General features: G+C 41.4%; 1 protein-coding gene across 2 annotated transcripts in view; it reads right to left on the minus strand.

Annotated features, from left to right (window-relative positions):
- The window catches only part of gnaz (guanine nucleotide binding protein (G protein), alpha z polypeptide), a 35392-nt gene extending 16100 nt beyond the window's left edge, over window positions 1–19292 (minus strand). Inside the window, exons 1-2 of one of the 2 annotated variants that reach the window (XM_005941805.3) lie at window positions 18953–19292; window positions 1539–2847 (exon numbers count right to left, since the gene is read on the minus strand). In XM_005941805.3, the coding sequence (XP_005941867.1) occupies window positions 1539–2261 (723 nt within the window). In that variant the 5' untranslated portion in view covers window positions 2262–2847; window positions 18953–19292. The other variant, XM_042228475.1, reaches the window with a different exon arrangement.
- Between the last annotated feature and the right edge of the window lie 201 nt (window positions 19293–19493).

A 19493-nucleotide genomic window follows, 5' to 3' on the forward strand; every position in this document is an offset into this window, starting at 1 on the left:
AAACACAAGCCATTCCCCTCTTTTAGACAGATATAAAATAACTGTGATTACTACATTAAGGCAAAGAGAATCCATTTCACCATCCAAAAACATTAGATAAGGAACTTAAAATGTAGATAAGGCTTTCTAAATTGAAAACTAAAACTATAAATGAAGTTCAGTAAAGCAGTATCATTCCGTGTTTTGAGTAGTCTTGGGTACCATGTCACAAGTGGCTACCAGTCTGAATTAATGTGGCTAAGTTCATTTTTGTTTATTGTGGTAATTACATTTGTTGCACAAGCAGTTATCAGAAATTTTATTGGCGTCACAGCTGTAACAGCAGCACCTGTCAGCAGCAGCACATGGTTTGGTTTTGCTCAGTGGTGTGTTTTGCAAATTTTACACTGTAAAGTGGCAGCATTACAAAATGTTCCCACACAGAAAACAAACGCACAAAGTGGAACCACAGTTTACTGTTTTTCGGTGGGGTTTTTTGCACATTTAGCCCAAGGCATTAGAAGAGCTTCATGTTTTAATCGAGAGAACTATTTTGGAATCTGGATTTATGCAGAGAATTAAAAAGTCCTAGATCCTTTGCCTGTTGAAAAATAAAAATGACAAAAAATCTTTGTTTTCCTTAGAAGAGATCATGCAACCAAAGCTCCTTAAATTTGGATACTGTGCATTTGCTCCCTTCAGTTTGTCTCTATTAAGAGTTGCCTGCCAGGGTTTTCAGGAAAATGTGCAATTAATAATTTTATTGGTTTAGAGGAGACCAGACTAAACATACAAGTTATGTAAGCATCAATGGCTTTACTGAGTAATCTTTATTTCTTAATTGTTCCAGGAAACTCAGTAATCAAACTACACAATTGTTACCTTAATTGTCAGCAAATATCTAACAGCACCGATTCTAAAAAGTGTTTTGAACATATCCCTTAATACTTTCAGAGGGATGTTATAGCAAACAATTTCTGACACGAACTAAAAACCATGTGTGTCTCGGTGGATCCATGTGACCACAGGAGGCTTATCTGTGCTCTAGAAGGGGATGCACAGAGAGGAAGTGACACAGCAAAAATGACTTTTCGGAAGCCATTTCTTACATTGATTGTTTCATAGCATGAATATCCAAGCTGTGAAACTGAACTACAGTTCACTGGCAAGTGATTATTAGATATCTCTGCTTTTAAGTTTGCCTGTCAAAGAATCAGAAGTAATCTTACAGACTAGGATGCTGCTGATAAGATAAATGGTACCTAAAATCCACACAGTAAATCGGATAAATGGTGTTTGTTGCATAAAAGAGATGAATTGTCTCCACTTTAATGTTCTAATCTGATGGTGAGAAACATCCCTCTCTCATGACTGCAATTAACTTTTAACAAGAGATAATAATTACTGAATATGTGCAAATTGGGTAGATATTTGCCTCGTCCCTCTTCACACTACTCTGAGTGGCTGCTGCCTGTCTGCATTTGTTCAGGCATCTGTGCATAAGAGCATTTGCACTGTCAGAACAAAAGTTGGGCCTTTTTAAAGCTGAATTTTCTTACCGTCTGGTTGTCCTCGTAGAGTTTGAGGTCATAGCCGCTTAGCTCAACACAGAAAATGATTGCTGTCACGCCCTCGAAGCAATGAATCCACTTCTTTCTCTCCGAACGCTGTCCGCCCACGTCTACCATCTTGAAGGTGAGCTCCTTAAAGGTGAACTTGTTCTCCACAATCCCAGTGGTCATGTCACGGGATCGTAGGATGTCCTCGACCGTGGGGATGTACTCGGGTGCAGAAATGCGGTCCAGGTCATTTAGGTAGTAGGCAGTGTTGTCCTCTAAGTGGTATTCATTGGATCGTTGAAAGCACTCCTGGACCCCTGAGTCTGCCCACAGACGTTTCATTACCCCTAGCAGCTCTGGAGTAATCTCCCCCTTGCTCTCAGCTGGCCCTGTAAGGGCAAAGAGCTGCACAGCATCATAGGCGCGGTCAGGATTGTGAAAGTCAATTTTAAGAGTGCTGAGAGCACGGATGATGCGGGTGAGAGAGTCGATGGCATTGTACAAGATGAGTGGCTTGTACTCCTTGCAGGCTTCCAGATTGAAGCCTCCACTGTGGATGATTTTCATCTGTTTGACTATGGTGCTCTTGCCAGAGTTGCTGGTGCCCAGCAACAACAGTTTGATCTCACGCCGCTGCCGCTGACTCTCTGAGCGCAAGTGGCGGTCGATCCGCCGCGAGCGCCGCGCCGCTTCCTTCTCCTCCGAGCTCTGACGGCATCCCATGGTCCTCCACCACGTGGTAAACCCAAAGGAACTCGTGCTGCTACTTGATGGGGAAGCAAATAGTAATGAAGTGGTGACTGAATATGTGGCGGTAGAAGGATTGAAGAGGGGGTTTTGTGTGTACGAGCCTTCAGAGATCGAGAAAGAAGAGATTTCACAATAGACTAGTTGAGGACAAGACAGGAAAGCTACCACACTGACGAGTGACTCAGGAGTGTTTCATGCTTTTTGTTCAGGGGCAGTCTGTGAGTTCTGTGTGGGCAGAACCCAGACTTGTGGGATGCCCACACAGTGGCCTGGCTCTGAGGTCTGACTGCCTACTGAAGCCTGGGGTTCATAGCAGGGGCTCCCCCTGAGGAAATGTTCTGGAGGAAGATTCGAGAACGTTCAGCGTATGTCAGTAGAGAAAGTGTTTAGGCTTGATGCGAGCAAATAGCAAACCCCTTTCACTCTCTTCCCACATGGCTCTTGCAGTGTTTTGCCCTTCTTCAGCCTCTGAAATCATCCACCAAAGTTGTATCTTTGGCCTGTTTTGCTTGGTCTTCCTGTGGTGAAATATCTCCCAGTCAACTGAAGGCCTCCAAATCTGCCAACACACAAGACAGAGAGGAGTCGTGAGCTACATGTTCAAGATAAATAGCAACAGTTTTATTAATGACAATTGTGCTGAAGCGACAATTCATTATATATGTTTTTGTTTTTCTGGAGGTTAGAAGCTTACTTCAGCAGAAATAGTTACCACTGGAGGAATTAACACTTACCTACTTTGTCTGGTACCTACACAAACAGATCAGCTGACAACAGACTCTCTCCTAGGGGAGTGAGGTTCATATCATGCCCATTTTTTGTGCAATTATAAACAATATGTTTTCATTTGCTTGTAATGGATTGTATTTTTTGCATCTTAAGTCTATGGTTATAAAAGCGAAATTTACATTTAAAAGCTCCATTTGGCAATACCTTTTAAATCAGTCATAGTATTTACTGTGAAAATACCATGTTTTACATTTTGTAGTTAGACTTTTCGCAGTACAAACTTGAAGTAATCTTTTTTTTTGTCTGTCACATCATTGTGGAGGAATTTTGCTCCACTCTTCTTTACAACATTGCTTCAGTTCATTGAGGTTTGCAAAAATTTGTTTCTGCACAACTCTCTTAAGGTCTTACCACAACAATTCAGTCAGGTTGCGATCTGGACTTTGACTCGGTCATTGCAACAACTTGATCTTTCCTTTTGCAAACATTCTGTTGTGAATTTGCTGCTGTGCTCGGGATAATTGTCTTGCATGACCCAATTTTAGCAAAGTTTGAGCTGTCAGATAGATGGCTTCACATTTGACTTTAGAATACTTTGGTACACAAAGGAGTTCATGGTCCATTCAATGATTACACGGTGCCCAGGTTGTGTGGCTGCAAAACAAGCCTGAATCATTTGCCCTAAACCACCATGCTTAGTATGTGGGATGCCCACACAGTGTGCTGATATGCCGCCTTTGGTTTTCACCAAATGTAGAGCTTTGCATCTTAGCCAAAGATCTCCACTCTGGTCTTATCTGTCCAAAGGACATTGTTACAGAAGTCCTGTAGTTTGTTGAGATTCACCTTTGCAAACCTAAGCTGTGCTACCATGTTCAATTTAGAGAGAAGAAGCTTTCTATTGGCAACCCTTCAAAAAAGCTATACTTATTCAGTTTTCTAATTGTGCTGTCATGAACTTTAACTAAGATGTAGCTCAGGTTGGGGTTTTTTTCTGTTTTTTTTTTATTTATTTATTTCTGAGCATTGCCCTGGGGTGAATTTGCTGGGATGTCCACTCTCAAGAAGATGGTGGCATTGTGTTAACACACACTTGAATGCTCCAGACCTGCAAACTGCCAAAACTCCTGCTTTTATAGAGATGCTAACACTTACTGATGGTCAGTTAATCTCTGTATTTTATTATTAGTATCTGGTGTCCTCTTTCCCTCTTCTTTCTATGTAAGCAGTAAGTGTGCTTACTTTTAAAAACTTCTCTGATTGTAACTATTAACATTTTGTTCGAAGACTGGGACTAAGTCGTTATCCAAACAAGCTGCATACTAAAGGCCATAGACGTACTTATGGTAGGTGTTTGAATGAGGGAGCTCTAAAGGTGCTGGTAGATTTATTTCTGAGCTCGAGGGAGTAGGGATAGCACTGCTTTTAGTTTTTATGCCAAGCCAAGCTCTAGCCTAGTATGACATTATTATCTGCATATTTATGCAAAACTGAGAAGAAGAAATGAAAAATAAATGCACTATTGATTCTTCCTTGATCCAGCAGATAGTTACTGAAAGCCTGCTTACTAACCTGCACACTTCCCATTTAAACATTGTCATAATACCCATGTTCTGCCTCTTCAGATTACTTCCCTTAACAGGAGTCTTTTGTTACCACTTACTCTGAGGCAAGCTAACCCTGCCTATCCACTTAACAGTACCACACACAGACTCATTTTATACACAATCAAGGTCAAACATAGGATTGAACCAGGCGAGATAAACTAAAAAAACAAAAAACAAACAAACACTATCCACCGTTTGAAAGGGAAGTGATGCAGTGTAAACAAAAATGTGTTTTCTCTTGCAAACAACAGCATCTCATGCTAGTTCCCTCACAAGCCAGTGTCTCTGCCTGCACTCTTTCTGCGCTGGTGTTCAGTAAAACAAGGTGAAATGCTTATTTACTATCAAAGTGGAAAATAACAGGCTCAAGCCAGCAGGTGCCTCTCATGCTTTCATGCTACTGCAAAGCTCTTACTCTTTGTCCAGTCATATGTGTGGCTAACTTTCATATTTCACATGCAAATAGTTTTCGTTCATCTCCCATTTTCATACATTATTTGCATATGGCATCACTTTTATTTAAATAAAACAAATACTGCATTGGAAGAAGCTTGGTTGCTTGAATTTACATAAATGTCTCAAATGTCCAGAGGCTGACGTGAATAATTACAAGCAAGAATAACTGTGCTACTGTTGTTTCTATCAGATTCAGCAACAAATGGGTGCACACTGGAACAGACTAAGCGATGGCAGAATATTGGTATTATCTTTAGACACACACAGAGAGAAGGAGAGCACCTTTTTTTTACTCTGGTGCGTGGCGTCCACTCTTCAAAAGACAAAGGACAACAAAGCAGAACAAAGCCATAATAAAGCATCATGACACAGACAGAAAAGAGAGTTGGTTCCTGGCTTCAGGCACCTTACTACCCTCTCAAAATGGCAAAGCCAGCCAAACCGGTTAATGCACATCACTGATTTTTAGAGCCCATGAAACACATTAAAGCTGCGTGCGAAGTCATTCCATTTTGTTATTTCACAAATATGCAGCTCTGACATTTCTGCACTTTTTGAAGTTATACCTCTTATTTGATAATTTCTGTGGAAGTAGTGCACTGGTGAAGTAATATTAGACACATTTACACACTGCATGGAGAGGAACGTGGCCTTTTTCTTCATTACACATGGATAACTAGAGCATATCGCAGCAGGAACCCACAAAATTTTAACAAAAAACAAACACAAATTAATTAGGAAAGTGCCTAGAGGATGAAAACATGCTTACTCTTTGTAACAAATTATACAGTCTAGTTTAAAGTCGAAATAGCTCCAAATGCAAGCGACAGCAAATAAATAATTAGCTTTTAAAGGTCAAGAAAATATCATTTCTATATCAGGATTTCACATCGTGCTTACAGTGCCAACTTTACTTTACAAGGATACATCTCAGGCTTTGGTAAAACTTACAAAGAGTTTGGCGCAAAGACTTAAAATGTAATTGTAACCAGACACAATACTATCACAAAGGCCCCAAATTCATTCCACAGCATGACAACAACCCCAAATATATCCAGGCAATATACAACAGATGCCACTGTGACCTGATCTCAACATCATGGAGCCAGTTCAAGAATACATGAAGACAAATGAAACTAAAGGCGCCTACAGACTGTGGGCTTTCAGCAGTCTTGTAAACTGCATGCCGCTGTTGACAAAAAGACCTCTGGACGACACACACAAGCAACATTTCTGATGTCACAAATGACGTGAAGCCTATGAGCTGGTTCGAGTCACACAGGGTCATTTATGTAGCGTGCCTCAGTCTCCTCACGCCATATCTCAAGCACACCTCACCAGTTTTTTTCTGTGTATTTAAGCTGATGAATTTCCCATCGTGACATTTCAGCATTGCTGCCTGCAGATTCAACCATTCCACCACCCCAACATCCACCGATAGGCTCCAGGAGGATATTTACTCATCACTTCACAATTTTTTATCAAATTTTTGTCTTCTTTTCCCCTTAGTCTGTGTTTTGCCACAGCTCTCTTTTTTATCTTTTCTCTTTCTCTTCATCCACCACCATCACCAACCAGTTATAGCAGATGGTCGCCCCTCCCCGAGTCTGGTTCTCTGGGAGTTTTTACTTCCCACCATTGCACAGTGCTTGATCATAAGGGATCGCTTGAATGTTGGGGTTTTCTCCAGAATACTGCAGGATCTTTACCTTGGGGCAGCTGTTGCTGTGAATTGTTACACACCTGAACTGAATTGAATATTTGCACTAGATGGCAAACTCTAACTGTATCCTGCTGCTGTAATAAATCATGTGAGTTAGTAACTTTGTTTTCTTTTTTTGTTGCCTCCACTTATTCCACTTGGGTTTGTTTTTGTATTTTTTTTTATTATGCCAATGTATTTTTGATTATTGTGCGCTTTCATGTCTCGCCCTATAGGTTGCTTAGTTGACCACAGTTGCACTACATGGACAAATGTGGGACACCTACACATCACACCTACAGGAGCCGTTTAACCATGGAAACCTGTGCAATGAAGCTCTCAGGGGAAATTTGTTGTGCTGATGTTAATGCCAGAGGAGGTTTGTAACTAAAGAAAATAAGTCAACAGAGCACTGGTGACTTTTACACACAATGTGTCACAGTGCTTACAGTTGACGGTGACATATCCATTAGAAGACATTTCACAAACTGACTTGTTGAAAAGGTGGCATCTTGTTCAATTACAACATTGAAATCCAGCGAGCTCTTTAGAACAACGCATTCTTTCACAAATGTTTGTAAAGGCAGACTGCATGGCTCTGTGTTTGATTTTATACACCTGAATTCAAAGATTAATAGGTGTGGCCCAGTACTTTTGTCCATATAGAGTATTTTTAGTTGCAACTACCAACTTTGAACCTCTCTCACAGTGCAACACTGGAGCACTGTAAGATATAATGATTCTCTCCCGTTGGTCAGTTTTTGTCTGGGAAAGTGCAAAATTGTTCAGCTTAACACAGCATGAATCCACTACAAGGTCTCAAAGATCATTGGAAGAGCTCACCTTGCAAATGGATTGAAAAACTGTTTGCAAGTCTACAATACAAAGCTTCTCCTGTTTTTTTGTTTGTTTGTTTGTTTTGTTGCATTGACTAAATACACTAACTATTGATTTGATTTTGCTGCATTTTGCACAAAATAGTTCTGAATATTTGTACTAGAACTATTGCAGACCGTCTTCTAGAAAGTGAGTGTTATGGGTACATCGAATGACTGAGTATCAGCGTGGAGGCCGAGTGATGAGTGAATGCAGAGCCACGGGGGCCAGGCAGAAAGGACAGCATCTTGATGCATCATGAGGGCTGAAGAAATCTGATAGCCATCATGTGACAGAGCCTGGTCACTCTCTTGCCTTTCCTGCACAGCTCTGGCTGCACACGGCCCATCATCTCCCCCTTCACTACTGCTCCCAGAGGCTTACCTCTAATTATTAATTCACCATGCTGCAAATAATTACAATCACACGATTGATTCAAGATGAGAATATGCAGTCACGGTGGTTTCTGTTGTATAACCTCTCCTACTGTCCTACTGCTGTAGTTATTTAGCCCACGAAAATGCTCTTACAATTAGGGTCAGTCACATTAGATTGAGTGGCGATTTTAATCCATTAGAGGCTGAATGGTATTGCTCAGACATGAAATTTGTTCAAAGAAAAATGCATTATGTAACGACTACAGATGACTTACCAGAATGGACAGTATGTGAACAAACATTGACATCTCATACTGATGTTTAAACACACAGGAAGGATCACACCATATAGGTAGGTAGGGAAAGTGTTTCTTTTAGTCACATCAGTTAAAAGCCTTAGTTTTTAAACAGAAGTTAAACATTAGTTAAAATTAAACAGGAGTGGTGACCAGATCCTGACAGTGAACTTAGTTTTCCGGATAAGAACAGCAATTAGAAAGCATGTTTGGAAGATCTGATTGCAGCTAATGAAGACATGTTGCTGAAGTCTGCTTTATGAAATGAAACTTATGTCAACGGAATAACAAACAAAAAGGCAACTGAAGGTCCAAGACGGTGCTGAGATGTGTAATGATGAGACTGACAAATGCAGTACAGAACTGCTGGTGATATGCAGAATGGAAATTCTACTGTTTTTATAAATGAAAAGGAAAAATGTCGAATGTTAAAAGAAAGGTGAAAAGTGCAGGTGTGCTTTTAGTCATCTTGTAATAGTTTATGAATGAGGTGAGCAGGGCTGTGTGTGTGTGTGTGTGTGTGTGTGTGTGTGTGTGTGTCACTAAGTGTGTGTGTGTGTGTTAAATCCATGGCCAGCAGGCTTCAGTTTCAGTTGTTGTATTGCAAAAACCCCTAACCTAAGAATACTGTCTCCAACAGGTAATAAGCAGGCAAGTTAATTCACAGGCAGATTTATTATTTAGTCAGCAATTATTGAAATCCATACTGAATGAATCCAAAAGGTAGGACATTTATTATGACTAATGTCTCAGTCACACTAGAGTAAAAATGAGGCAGCAAAGACCTTGCAACTAGGTAGTCTGATTATTGCATTATTTTTTTTTTTGTTTTATTTTTATTTTTTGCATTTGGTTATGAGTTGAAAGAAATCTACAGTCACAGGTTGCAAGTAGTTGCAGTAACAAACTGGTTGAGTGTGTAGCACCCTCAACCTCTTGGTGACCACTTACAAGGTGATTGTGCAGATGTGGTAAGAAGTCCATCTCCAAACAATCACAGTCCGACTCAGACTGACTCAAATTGGCAAAGGTTTGCAAATAACTGCTATCTAATTAATAAACGCAGACAGGCCAACTCCAATTCCTATATTAAAGTAAAGTACGTCAACTAGATCACTATTTATGGAGGAGTTTCTGGATTTTGGATTCAAATCTATGAGTTTCAGGCCATTCTTGTGAATTTCTGTGTATGTAGACAGCAACAGAATTGCCATTTTAATCGAATGATTACAGTTAACCATTATCACAAAGAGAGTGCATGCAATTTGCCATCTTGACCAGTTCAATTGCAAGGTGATGACAGACTAAATGCAGACTGACTCTGTCCTATTACCATTTTATTGAAGTCTTAGTGCACCAAAGTTGTTTTGAAGATGGCAACTGAGTGCGAGTTGTCCCTGTCTGTGAAGAAACCATTTTAAAGTTCATTGCACACATTTGCAATCATTTTGGTCTTGCTACAGTCTCCCACCAGTTTTCCCTTGTGTGACTGTAATATAAGCAGAACTATCTGGGAAGTGGCACCTGTGACGTGAAACTGCAACTATTTCATTTAGTATTTCTAATAGGATCACACAGAAATTCACATATAATTCTTCTTGATGAACACTTATCGGCCGCAGCATTAAAACCACTGATAGGTGGTGTGGATGACCTTGTGTTGTGTATATCACATTTTTTCCCAATGTAATGTTCCACTGGTAACCACCGGGTCCAGGTAGCACCAGTCACAGCATGTTTGTAGACCACTCCAGCCTCCTGAAACAGGACAGACTGTTTATGTGTTCTGACCAAAAGGCATCTGTTTTGCTGACTGAAAGCTTGCTTACTGCTCACAAAAAAAAGTTACTGGTAAGTAAGCAACTTACTGGAATCAAGCTAAAGAATTTTTTTCCCCTGTTTTTATAGTCATATCTGAAACCTCAGAAATGAAACAGAAGCTAATCTCTAAATATAAAGCAGTGATCAAACCTTTGAGTATGTCATTTTTCACATCTGCCTTCAGAGTAATTGTCGTATTTATATAGAAAAGTCCAGTCTAAAACGAAACTGAGGTGTTCTTGAGTAAGAGATTCTTAAAAACCATCAGCCCTTAAAGCCAGTTGCTCAATCATGTGATTACCACAGAGGTAGTGAATAATCTGAGATGACTGCAACTTCCAAGAAGTTATGAATAACACCATTTGGTACAGACTGGATTTTCTTAAGTCAATTTGACCGACAGGTGATGATGCAATAAGTTTAAAAGCTTTCTTTCCTAAATGAAGGTATATATAAGAAAATGCCCTCATCTGTCAGGCTGGCATTGACACAGTCATGGATATTATTTGGAGCTGTGCTCATGTTTTTATGTTACTTCTACCATAAATATTAAAAAAAAAACACATCCACATTCATACAGCAAAGACTCTTGAAATAAGGAAGTCTTTTATTTGGAAGAAGATGAGAATTTTATATTTAGCTCGGTAAAAACTAATTTGAATTGAAGGCATGTGATTCACATCTTATACAGTATTTTCCTGAATACTTTGGACCACAACATCATTGTGGTTGATGCACTACACATGACTGAAATGAAGTCTGAAAGCTCAAACTGCCTTTTAGCTGCTCCGGCTTCAGATACAGAGAAAGCGAGTGAGTGAAGTAGATACCATATGGAGAAATATTAGAGATTATTACATTAGCCACAAAATGACTTGCAAACTTTAATCTTTGACAAATGTTACATGTTTATATAGCAGACATAAGCGGAGAGGCTTAAGTGGAGGGACCAGTGGCGCGTTTGATGTATTTCCACCCCCTTTGTGAGCCAGAAAATACCCGTCTACAAAACTGACATTGATTTTAAACTCAAATGCACTCTTGTCAGGTGTCATGGCAGTGTGCTGATAGACAGATAGCCTTACAAAGTATACAAAGCAGCTTTTGTGGTAATTCCTGCTACAGTAGGTGTCTCCAAAACCACATATTGGCTATTCATAACGTGAAGAGAGTTCAAACACAAAAGCCTCGCTCAACGTCACCTTCTTGAAAGAAATGAGAGAAGGCTGTAATATTCAGACACTTTTGTTTCATGTCCCTCTAAATCCACACCCGAACCTCTTGATCTAAATAATGCTACCCTTTGTCAGCAAAAGCCACTACTGCATGTTCGTGAGGACGCAAATCAGGTCACATGACATTCATGCAGGTCAAGTCCCATTTATCGGTTTGTTCTTACTGGATGTGACGACAGTGAACTCTTTTTTTATAGTTTCTTAGTTTTCCTTATTTGTTATTTTGGATATTTCAGGTCATTTTATATTAGTTTTATGTTCATCAAGTTATTGCATAATATCGTCTGTTTATTGTTTATTTTGCTTTTGTTTAGCAATGAAGTGCGCCTGTCATTTTGTGTGGTTGCATGCAGTTGTGCTGTGCGGTTACTGCTGATCAGTTTGTGCAGTTTTTTCATTCTGAATTCTGATTTCATCATTTGTAATGTTTCCAATTGTGCCTTTAGTGGTTTTGCAACAGTTTCCAATGTGGACTTGTAGGTGTCTGCACAAGGACAAGCAAGGACACCGAAGCTTTTGCTGCACGAGGCAATCACAGTTGTTAAGAATGAATTGTCTCAAGTTACATTTACAAAAAACAAGACATTTCATTCAGTGACTGATAACCTGTTGGTAGCTGTCTTTTTTAAGTTATAATAATATATTGTGAAAGATGCTGCAGCCTTTATATCATCGTTACCAGCTTGATATACTTGAGTGGCTCCAGTGTGGAAACTATGACCCAGATAACCAGGATTTCTTATCACAGAAAATAAGAAAAAGACACTAAAATGGGCCTTGTGAAAAAAGTAATCATTTACAGGCAGCGCTGCTGACAAATTAGCTTGGAGCAGCACGAGCAGTTACATAACCCACTCTTAATTTTTCTTTTGTGTATGTTATTTAATTGTACTGCTGGGTTTGTGTGTTCTCATTTGTCCCAGTGGCATTTTGTTTAGGTCTCCTACCAAGAAGCAGAGCAGGGGCTGAGAGGAGTCTTAAATCAGTGCTGCTCGAGCTTCTGGAAAGGGTGCTGGAGATGTTACCAGTCTGGGAAGGTTTCCAGGAAATCTTACATCTAACAGCTAATACACAGCAAGATAAAATGGAACTGGTTACTGTGGCTATGACAATCTAAATCTCTTAAAAATCCTTGTGGGGAAACAAACAAATAAAAAAGGCTGGATTTTTTAACCATACTGCATTTGTTGTGTAGATAATTGCTGTCACTTTGCTTCCACGGGTAAAAAAAAACAAACATAGATTGACTCTAATTGATAGATTATTCACTGTTGCGAGTATTATCATGTGAAGCAGGGCACGCTAGGCAGAAATCCAGCTAGATGAAGTAGGATGAAAGCACAGAGTGTGTTTATAGAGAGCTGCGACGTGTAATAGGACAGAAAGAATTGGTAAATAATATCTGGGTTATCTGAACGCTGCACTGAATGATTTTCATGTTTCAGTTCATTGACTGGCTGTGCTGCAACACAACGCTGCAGAATGAGCGACATAAAGCAGACAGTGAGTTTCATGCTTTGAGCTGCAAACTGATGCTAGCTGCTAATACAGATTCTGTAGATTATGGTGGTCCATGTGATGCTTTCAGATAAACATGCCATGTGTCTTGTCGATCGTGATAACTGAAAGGCACTCTGTTGGTTTGCATATCTCACAGGAATTAAATAAACAAAGTTTTCCAACCTGGAAGGCCCGGTTCTATGTGATGAGTCAGAGCTTTGTGGTTGCCCCACTCTACGTCACATTCACAGCTCTATTCAGTAGTTTGCACCTCTTTAGATTTAACCATATGGCTTAACCCTCATTTTTTTCTAATAACACACTAATAATCCTCACTTCTTATACATCAGCGTTCTTGAGAGGAGATTGGATTATATTGAAAACTAAAGAAGCAGTAAGCCTTGTCATCCAGGCTGAGAGCTGATAGATAGTTAACAACATATATACACTGAAGAGGCATTTGAATGGGCTGTCAAAGAATAACTAGTCTAGTCTGCAGCCATGTGTCTGAGAAGCATCTGAGGAGAGGCATTCTGAGAACCTGTAATGACTGCACAGTTGCTTCAAAAACACGTGTCAGGAGACCAACCATTGGCTGGTGGTTGCAGTTAAGTGAACTCAAAATCACCAACATCACTTATGTTCCCTCTGTAAACACTCTTGAAACACTGTGGATCAAAAATGGCCTTAAATGCTCTTTTAAAAAAAAGTTCCATATTTCAGTCTGGTCATTGTAAACTCTTAATTTAGCCCTCAAAATTGTTTCTTTAACATTTCACGTTCTTACTTTCCATCACGTCCTCACCGCAGACCTCTGAGGAAGATGCCTGCGTAGTATACACATGTGAGGACACAACTCATTCATTACTGAAAACAATGATGGGCAGTGTTCTCCTCTCTCCACTCCCCCAAAACAGTGGGCTATTTAGAGGGTGGAGACAGGGTGGGGGTGAGGTCGCTGTATGATAGATGCTTTTCCGTGATAATACTCTGTTTAATGTTCCTCATCTCAGCGGCTGTGTTCCCCCTTCTCTAATCCAGCGGGTCACACTGAATCACAAGGCCAGCCAGCGATGACAATGGCATGTTTGTGCACAGGCTGAGCCTGTACGCTGTGTGATGTGAAGGGATAAGATGGCACAAGGTGGACACTAGAGGCTCGCGTGCACGTGCTGCTGTATAAAAGCAAACGGGGGCGCGCATGCATGCCTTTGGATACAGTAGGCATTCTTCGGCTTTTGAACCGTATTAGGTAGATCAAATGCAGGTTGGTGCTATGAACACTGTAATCTGCATTCAAACACTCACTACAGCACAGCATTCATTTGGGTCATGACAGATAAGATAAACGCCTTCTCTAACAGAAGGAAATTGCGGGTAACAGCTACTTTCAGGCTTCTACAACCCACAGGCATTATCTGCTGTTAGTGATTTGATAACGGATTTGATAACGGGAACAGGAAAAAGAGAAACATCTTACACTGCAGCAGATGCAACACTTTAATTGCCATTAACCCACCCAATGAGCTCTGTAGAATTAAAGCACAAAGGACAATGACAAATGAAAAGGGAAAAAAGTGCTACTTAAACTATTAGGCACAAACTATCTTTGATGTTACAGTGGGTTTCTGGTGCGGAAGTCTTGGAGATGACGATGAAGTATGTTTTTCAATAAATGAGTTCAATTTGACGAGTATAGTTTAACTGTATGTTGTGTGTTTACATGAAGAAAGATCCTAGAGCATCGGCTATGTGAAAGTGCCGAACTTTATGGAAACAGCAAGGAGCAAGAAGAAGTCACCGAGATACACCACCAGCCTCACGTCATTTTCAGATGTTTTCTTGGAAAAGGCGACCTGCACGCCCTCATCAAAACAAAGAAATGTGGCTGTGATCCAGAAAGCCTGAATTAAGAGTACAGACTGTAAAGCTTGCCTCTCCTTTTCTCTCTCTCTATATATATATGTGGCATATATCAGCTTTCACTTCTTCCACTAAAGATCAACATCCCTCAGCAGTCGGTTGTAGGCCGTAGCCCTCGCTCACCACCACCCTCTCTCTCCACCACCTCCTTGTTGTCATATGACCACTGTTATGTGTGTGCAGTGGAACACAAAGTTGCTCTGTTTGTGCCCTCTCATCACTCAGATTTGAGTGCTGGAAGCAAGGCCCTCTTGCTGGCCTGCCTCAGGAAAACAGACAGTCCCCTGTATGCGACTACCAGCAAAGATTAGAAAGGAGGGCAACGAGAGAGAGAGAGAGAGAGAGAGAGAGAGAGAGAGAGAGAAGGATGAATTGAGCTGGTGTTGTTTTATATAACACCAAAGATAATCTAATGCTTACTCATTCACTGAACCCCACCCTAAGATTTTGTTCGATTCCTCTGACAGCTTTCCCTCATTGATGCTTTACTGTGAAGTCGATTATTAGCCCTTTCTACAATCAGCGGCTGCCTGTTGAAAATGAGCTGCCAAAGCATGTCTTACAGCTGTTTGTGTGGAGATGACACTTTGTTCCAGTACCTGGCTAGGATTAAAGACCCAAAACAAACACAAATGCTGAGCCAGCTGAACAGAGCGGTGCCCCGCCTGAACATAGCGGCAAAGCAGCTCAAACACACATACACGCACACACATACCTTAGGGACACGCATTTCCTTAGTGTTTATTTAACCGTGCCTGCATAAAGATTGGGTTTCATGTTCACTCTCACAACTACCAAGACAAACGCTGTAAGAGTTGTGTGATAATTCTGCTGGTCCCCCTCCAGGAAATAAATGACACCTTAGATTAATCATTTTATTAAGTAGGCTGCTGAGGGAGCTACGCTCAGGCCCCCTTGGTACTTAACTGTAATAGAGCTGAGTTTAATTGTCCAAGCTGGTGGTGTGCTCACCTACAAGGTTAAAAAGATTGCTAAAAGTGCACCGGACGGTGATGCTGGCCTGCTCGGTGTTGCAAGTGACTACCTCAACAGCCACTGTCACTTTAAAACCAACTGTGTCCCTGCTGTCCCCTGCCATTATGTCACCCAGTGGAATGGATGTAGCAAGTAACAAAAGAGGTGGAAGGAGGTCAACTCAGCATAGGGTTTGCTACACTATTGCTCTTATTTGAATATGAAAAGCAGTGCAGTGTAACCGCACACTGCCACGTTAACGGAGAAGCTGCTATTGAGGTGTGTATTCACACCTTTGCTATCTGCTCATCATCTACAGAGAAAATAAAGTACAATATGATAAGAGGGGCACCTCAGTGCCATATATATATATATATATATATAATATATATATATATTATATATAATATATATATATATATATATATATATATAATTTAAAGATGCCCCAGAGACAATCCAGCACATAACAGCAGGGTGCAAGATGCTAGCAGGCAAGGCATACATGGAACGCCATAACCAAGTGGCCGGCATAGTGTACAGGAACATCTGTGCCGAGTATAACCTGGAAGTCCCGAGGTCAAAATGGGAGATGCCCCCAAGGGTGGTGGAGAATGACCGAGCTAAGATCCTGTGGGACTTCCAGATACAGACGGACAAAATGGTGGTGGCTAACCAACCGGACATAGTGGTGGTAGACAAACAGAAGAAGACGGCCGTAGTGATCGATGTAGCGGTTCCGAATGACAGCAATATCAGGAAGAAGGAACACGAGAAGCTGGAGAAATACCAAGGGCTCAGAGAAGAGCTCGAGAGGATGTGGAGGGTGAAGGTAACGGTGGTCCCCGTGGTAATCGGAGCACTAGGTGCGGTGACTCCCAAGCTAGGCGAGTGGCTCCAGCAGATCCCGGGAATAACATCGGAGATCTCTGTCCAGAAGAGCGCAGTCCTGGGAACAGCTAAGATACTGCGCAGGACCCTCAAGCCTAAAACCGCCCGCAGGGGCGTGCTGGGTAAAAAAATATATGTATACATATATATATGTTTATATATATATACACTTGTTTTCTCCGACCTCACGTCCAAATGATCGGCATGAGGGAATCATGACATTTTTAAGTGTGCGCGCGCATGTGCATGTGTGTGTGTGTGTGTGTGTTTGTGTCTGAAACTTGAAGGCCCATTATGTAAGCATGTGATTAACCTTTATACTTCACACTGGACCTTGTCATCCCTCATTTTAAAGCCAAGGTCATCGGTGACCTCTGACATTTGTAACATGTTGCAGGGAGAAGTGGAAAAAACAAACAAACTGCACAGCTGAAATGAAATGAGATGAATCTGTATTTAGAGCAGCGCACGTTGCTGACTGGAGCTGAAACATGCGAGATATAGGGAGAATGCAGGGAGAATGCAAAACGTTCACTGTTTTGCACCAAATCCTGGTTCAGGCTGCAATGTTACAGCCCACAGTTTCTTTCTTTCACCCAAGACAGGCATCTTCTCTTGAGATAGCATCATGATGCATCTGCAGGTTTTTGTTACAAGCTCTAAACAACAGGTCAGATCCCTTGAAGTCAAACATATGTGGGCAAAATGACTAATATCAATACCTTTTGTTTTACATTGATTTCAGTCATATCCTACTTGAAGATTGCATGTGATTTACAAACAGAACGTTCATCGAAAAAGTGCTAAAAGTCTGGCCTTGTCTGAAAATGCAAAGCATTTAGTTTCGTAGGAACACTAGATTGAATTTCCTGCTGCCCCTAATGGGTTTATCTGCATTTGTAGATGCTGTACGACAGTATTTCCTTCCACTTATTTTAATCAATCTACCATTTCTGAGCCATCCTGAGATCACTGGTCCTCAAGAAAGAAGAAGAAAGAAGGCGTGGTGGAATTTCCACCATCTTTGCCTTGCTTCACAGATGTCTCAGGGCCTCACTGGCGCTGCTGCTTTTGCTGGTGGAACTATCACAGACACATCCATCACTTTGTCTTCGCCCAGAACGAGCGCTGGCTTTCTACCACTGTGACATTAACACAGTCTTTTGGTCCCACTCATCCATCCATTCTGTTCGAAATCTTGCCTTTCCTTCTTTCCCTCTCTTGCTCGATGCTGCATCAACCTCCGCCCCTCTGCCACATCTGCCTCCCTATCGTTAAACCCCTGGCCCCTCAACCCCTCCCTGCTTTGCTTTCTCTTTTTCTCTCTCGAGCATGTAACACAAACACACATACAATATACACAAATACACATGCTCTCCTGATGCTACACAAAAAATTCCAACTGCCACTTACAATAAATAAATAAATAAAAATACAGTAATGCTCTGTTGGAAATGTGAAATGTTGAGACAGAAAATGTTAGAAATTGCCCTGCTTTGCCTGCTGAGTAATGAACATGCTCTGCTTTCTGCCTCTTTCCCTCTTCTCACCGTCAGGATTTAAAATCATGAGGCAGACACAGACAGCTGGACAGAAAACAAACCAAATAAATCCCTGTTCAACATCCAGATTATTAATTGATGTAAATTTACCTCATGGGACAGCAAGCTCCACACTGGCAAATCCTACAATGTTCCCATGCCAGTGTCGGGCCACATTTTGCCTTCCTATCCCACTGTCTGCAGAACCAAGCTCCACAGGAATGGTACACCTCCCACTCCCACACTGCACGTTCACATTCAGTGTCTCGTAAAGCCAGTTGTAAGCACCGAACACCTGATTGTGTGTGTGTGTGTGATGGCGGTTTCGCTCATTTCCCCTCTTTCTATTACACCTTATGGCCTGGACAGAGCATAGAGACATTCATACAAACATACAGCCTCGCACACGCACACACATTTAATCCATCCTCCACTTGCCCTATATACAGTAATTAAATTAATTTATCTGCACGCAGATAAAAGCATTCTATAAGAATTGAGGATGCTCTGGAGAGATGATGAGTCAAATTGCAAGCACAGATAGCAGCGTCCGCTGGCACAGAGCTAACAGGGTGGAGGAGGGGACTGGACAGGCTGCTTGCTTGCTTTGGTGCATTTTATGGGAAAATACAGTCTGCCTCAGCAGCAGAACGGCTTCAGTGAAATATCATCTTCCTGTCTCAAAGCAAGCCAAAATAGCGAAATAGGAAGCGTTGTGAGAGTGGCGAGGCTTACCGTGTTCACAAGCCAGCATCCATTTACAAAGGATACTGCAGACAAGCCCTTGCAGGGTGAGAAAGGCTCTGTACAAGCCACCTTTAGTCCTGCTGCTCCATCTTCATGCCTTCCTCATGTTCACAGGGTGAAACATTCACATATACATCTCTCGCTTCCCGCGGCCCTCTTTCTCTCTCTCTCTCTCGCTCTCATTAACGTCTGTGTTCTATATCCTCTCTTGTTTGCTTCAAGGCAGTTGAGACACTGCAGCGATGGGGGTGGAGGGTGTGTATATGCGTGTGTTTGAGTGTGTCAGAGACGGAGAGGCAGCGAGAGGGAGCGCAGGGCAGAAATGGAGGGAGGAGTCAGCAGGGATAGAGAGAGAAGGGGGAAATGGTCAGGATTAAATCATGAGAGTAACAGAGAGAGAGAGCGAGAGAGAGAAAGAGAGAGAAAGCAGGCTTTGATGGGGGAGCCACAGCATCCTTGCTTTATGCTAGAAAAACACACATTGGTATTTAAGCAATCCTGAAGGTTAGATTATAAGTATATATGGCAA

The sequence above is a fragment of the Haplochromis burtoni genome, unplaced genomic scaffold, assembly GCF_018398535.1.
Source record: "Haplochromis burtoni strain Fernald_Lab_line unplaced genomic scaffold, NCSU_Asbu1 Contig_325, whole genome shotgun sequence".
NCBI classification, from domain to species: domain Eukaryota; kingdom Metazoa; phylum Chordata; class Actinopteri; order Cichliformes; family Cichlidae; genus Haplochromis; species Haplochromis burtoni.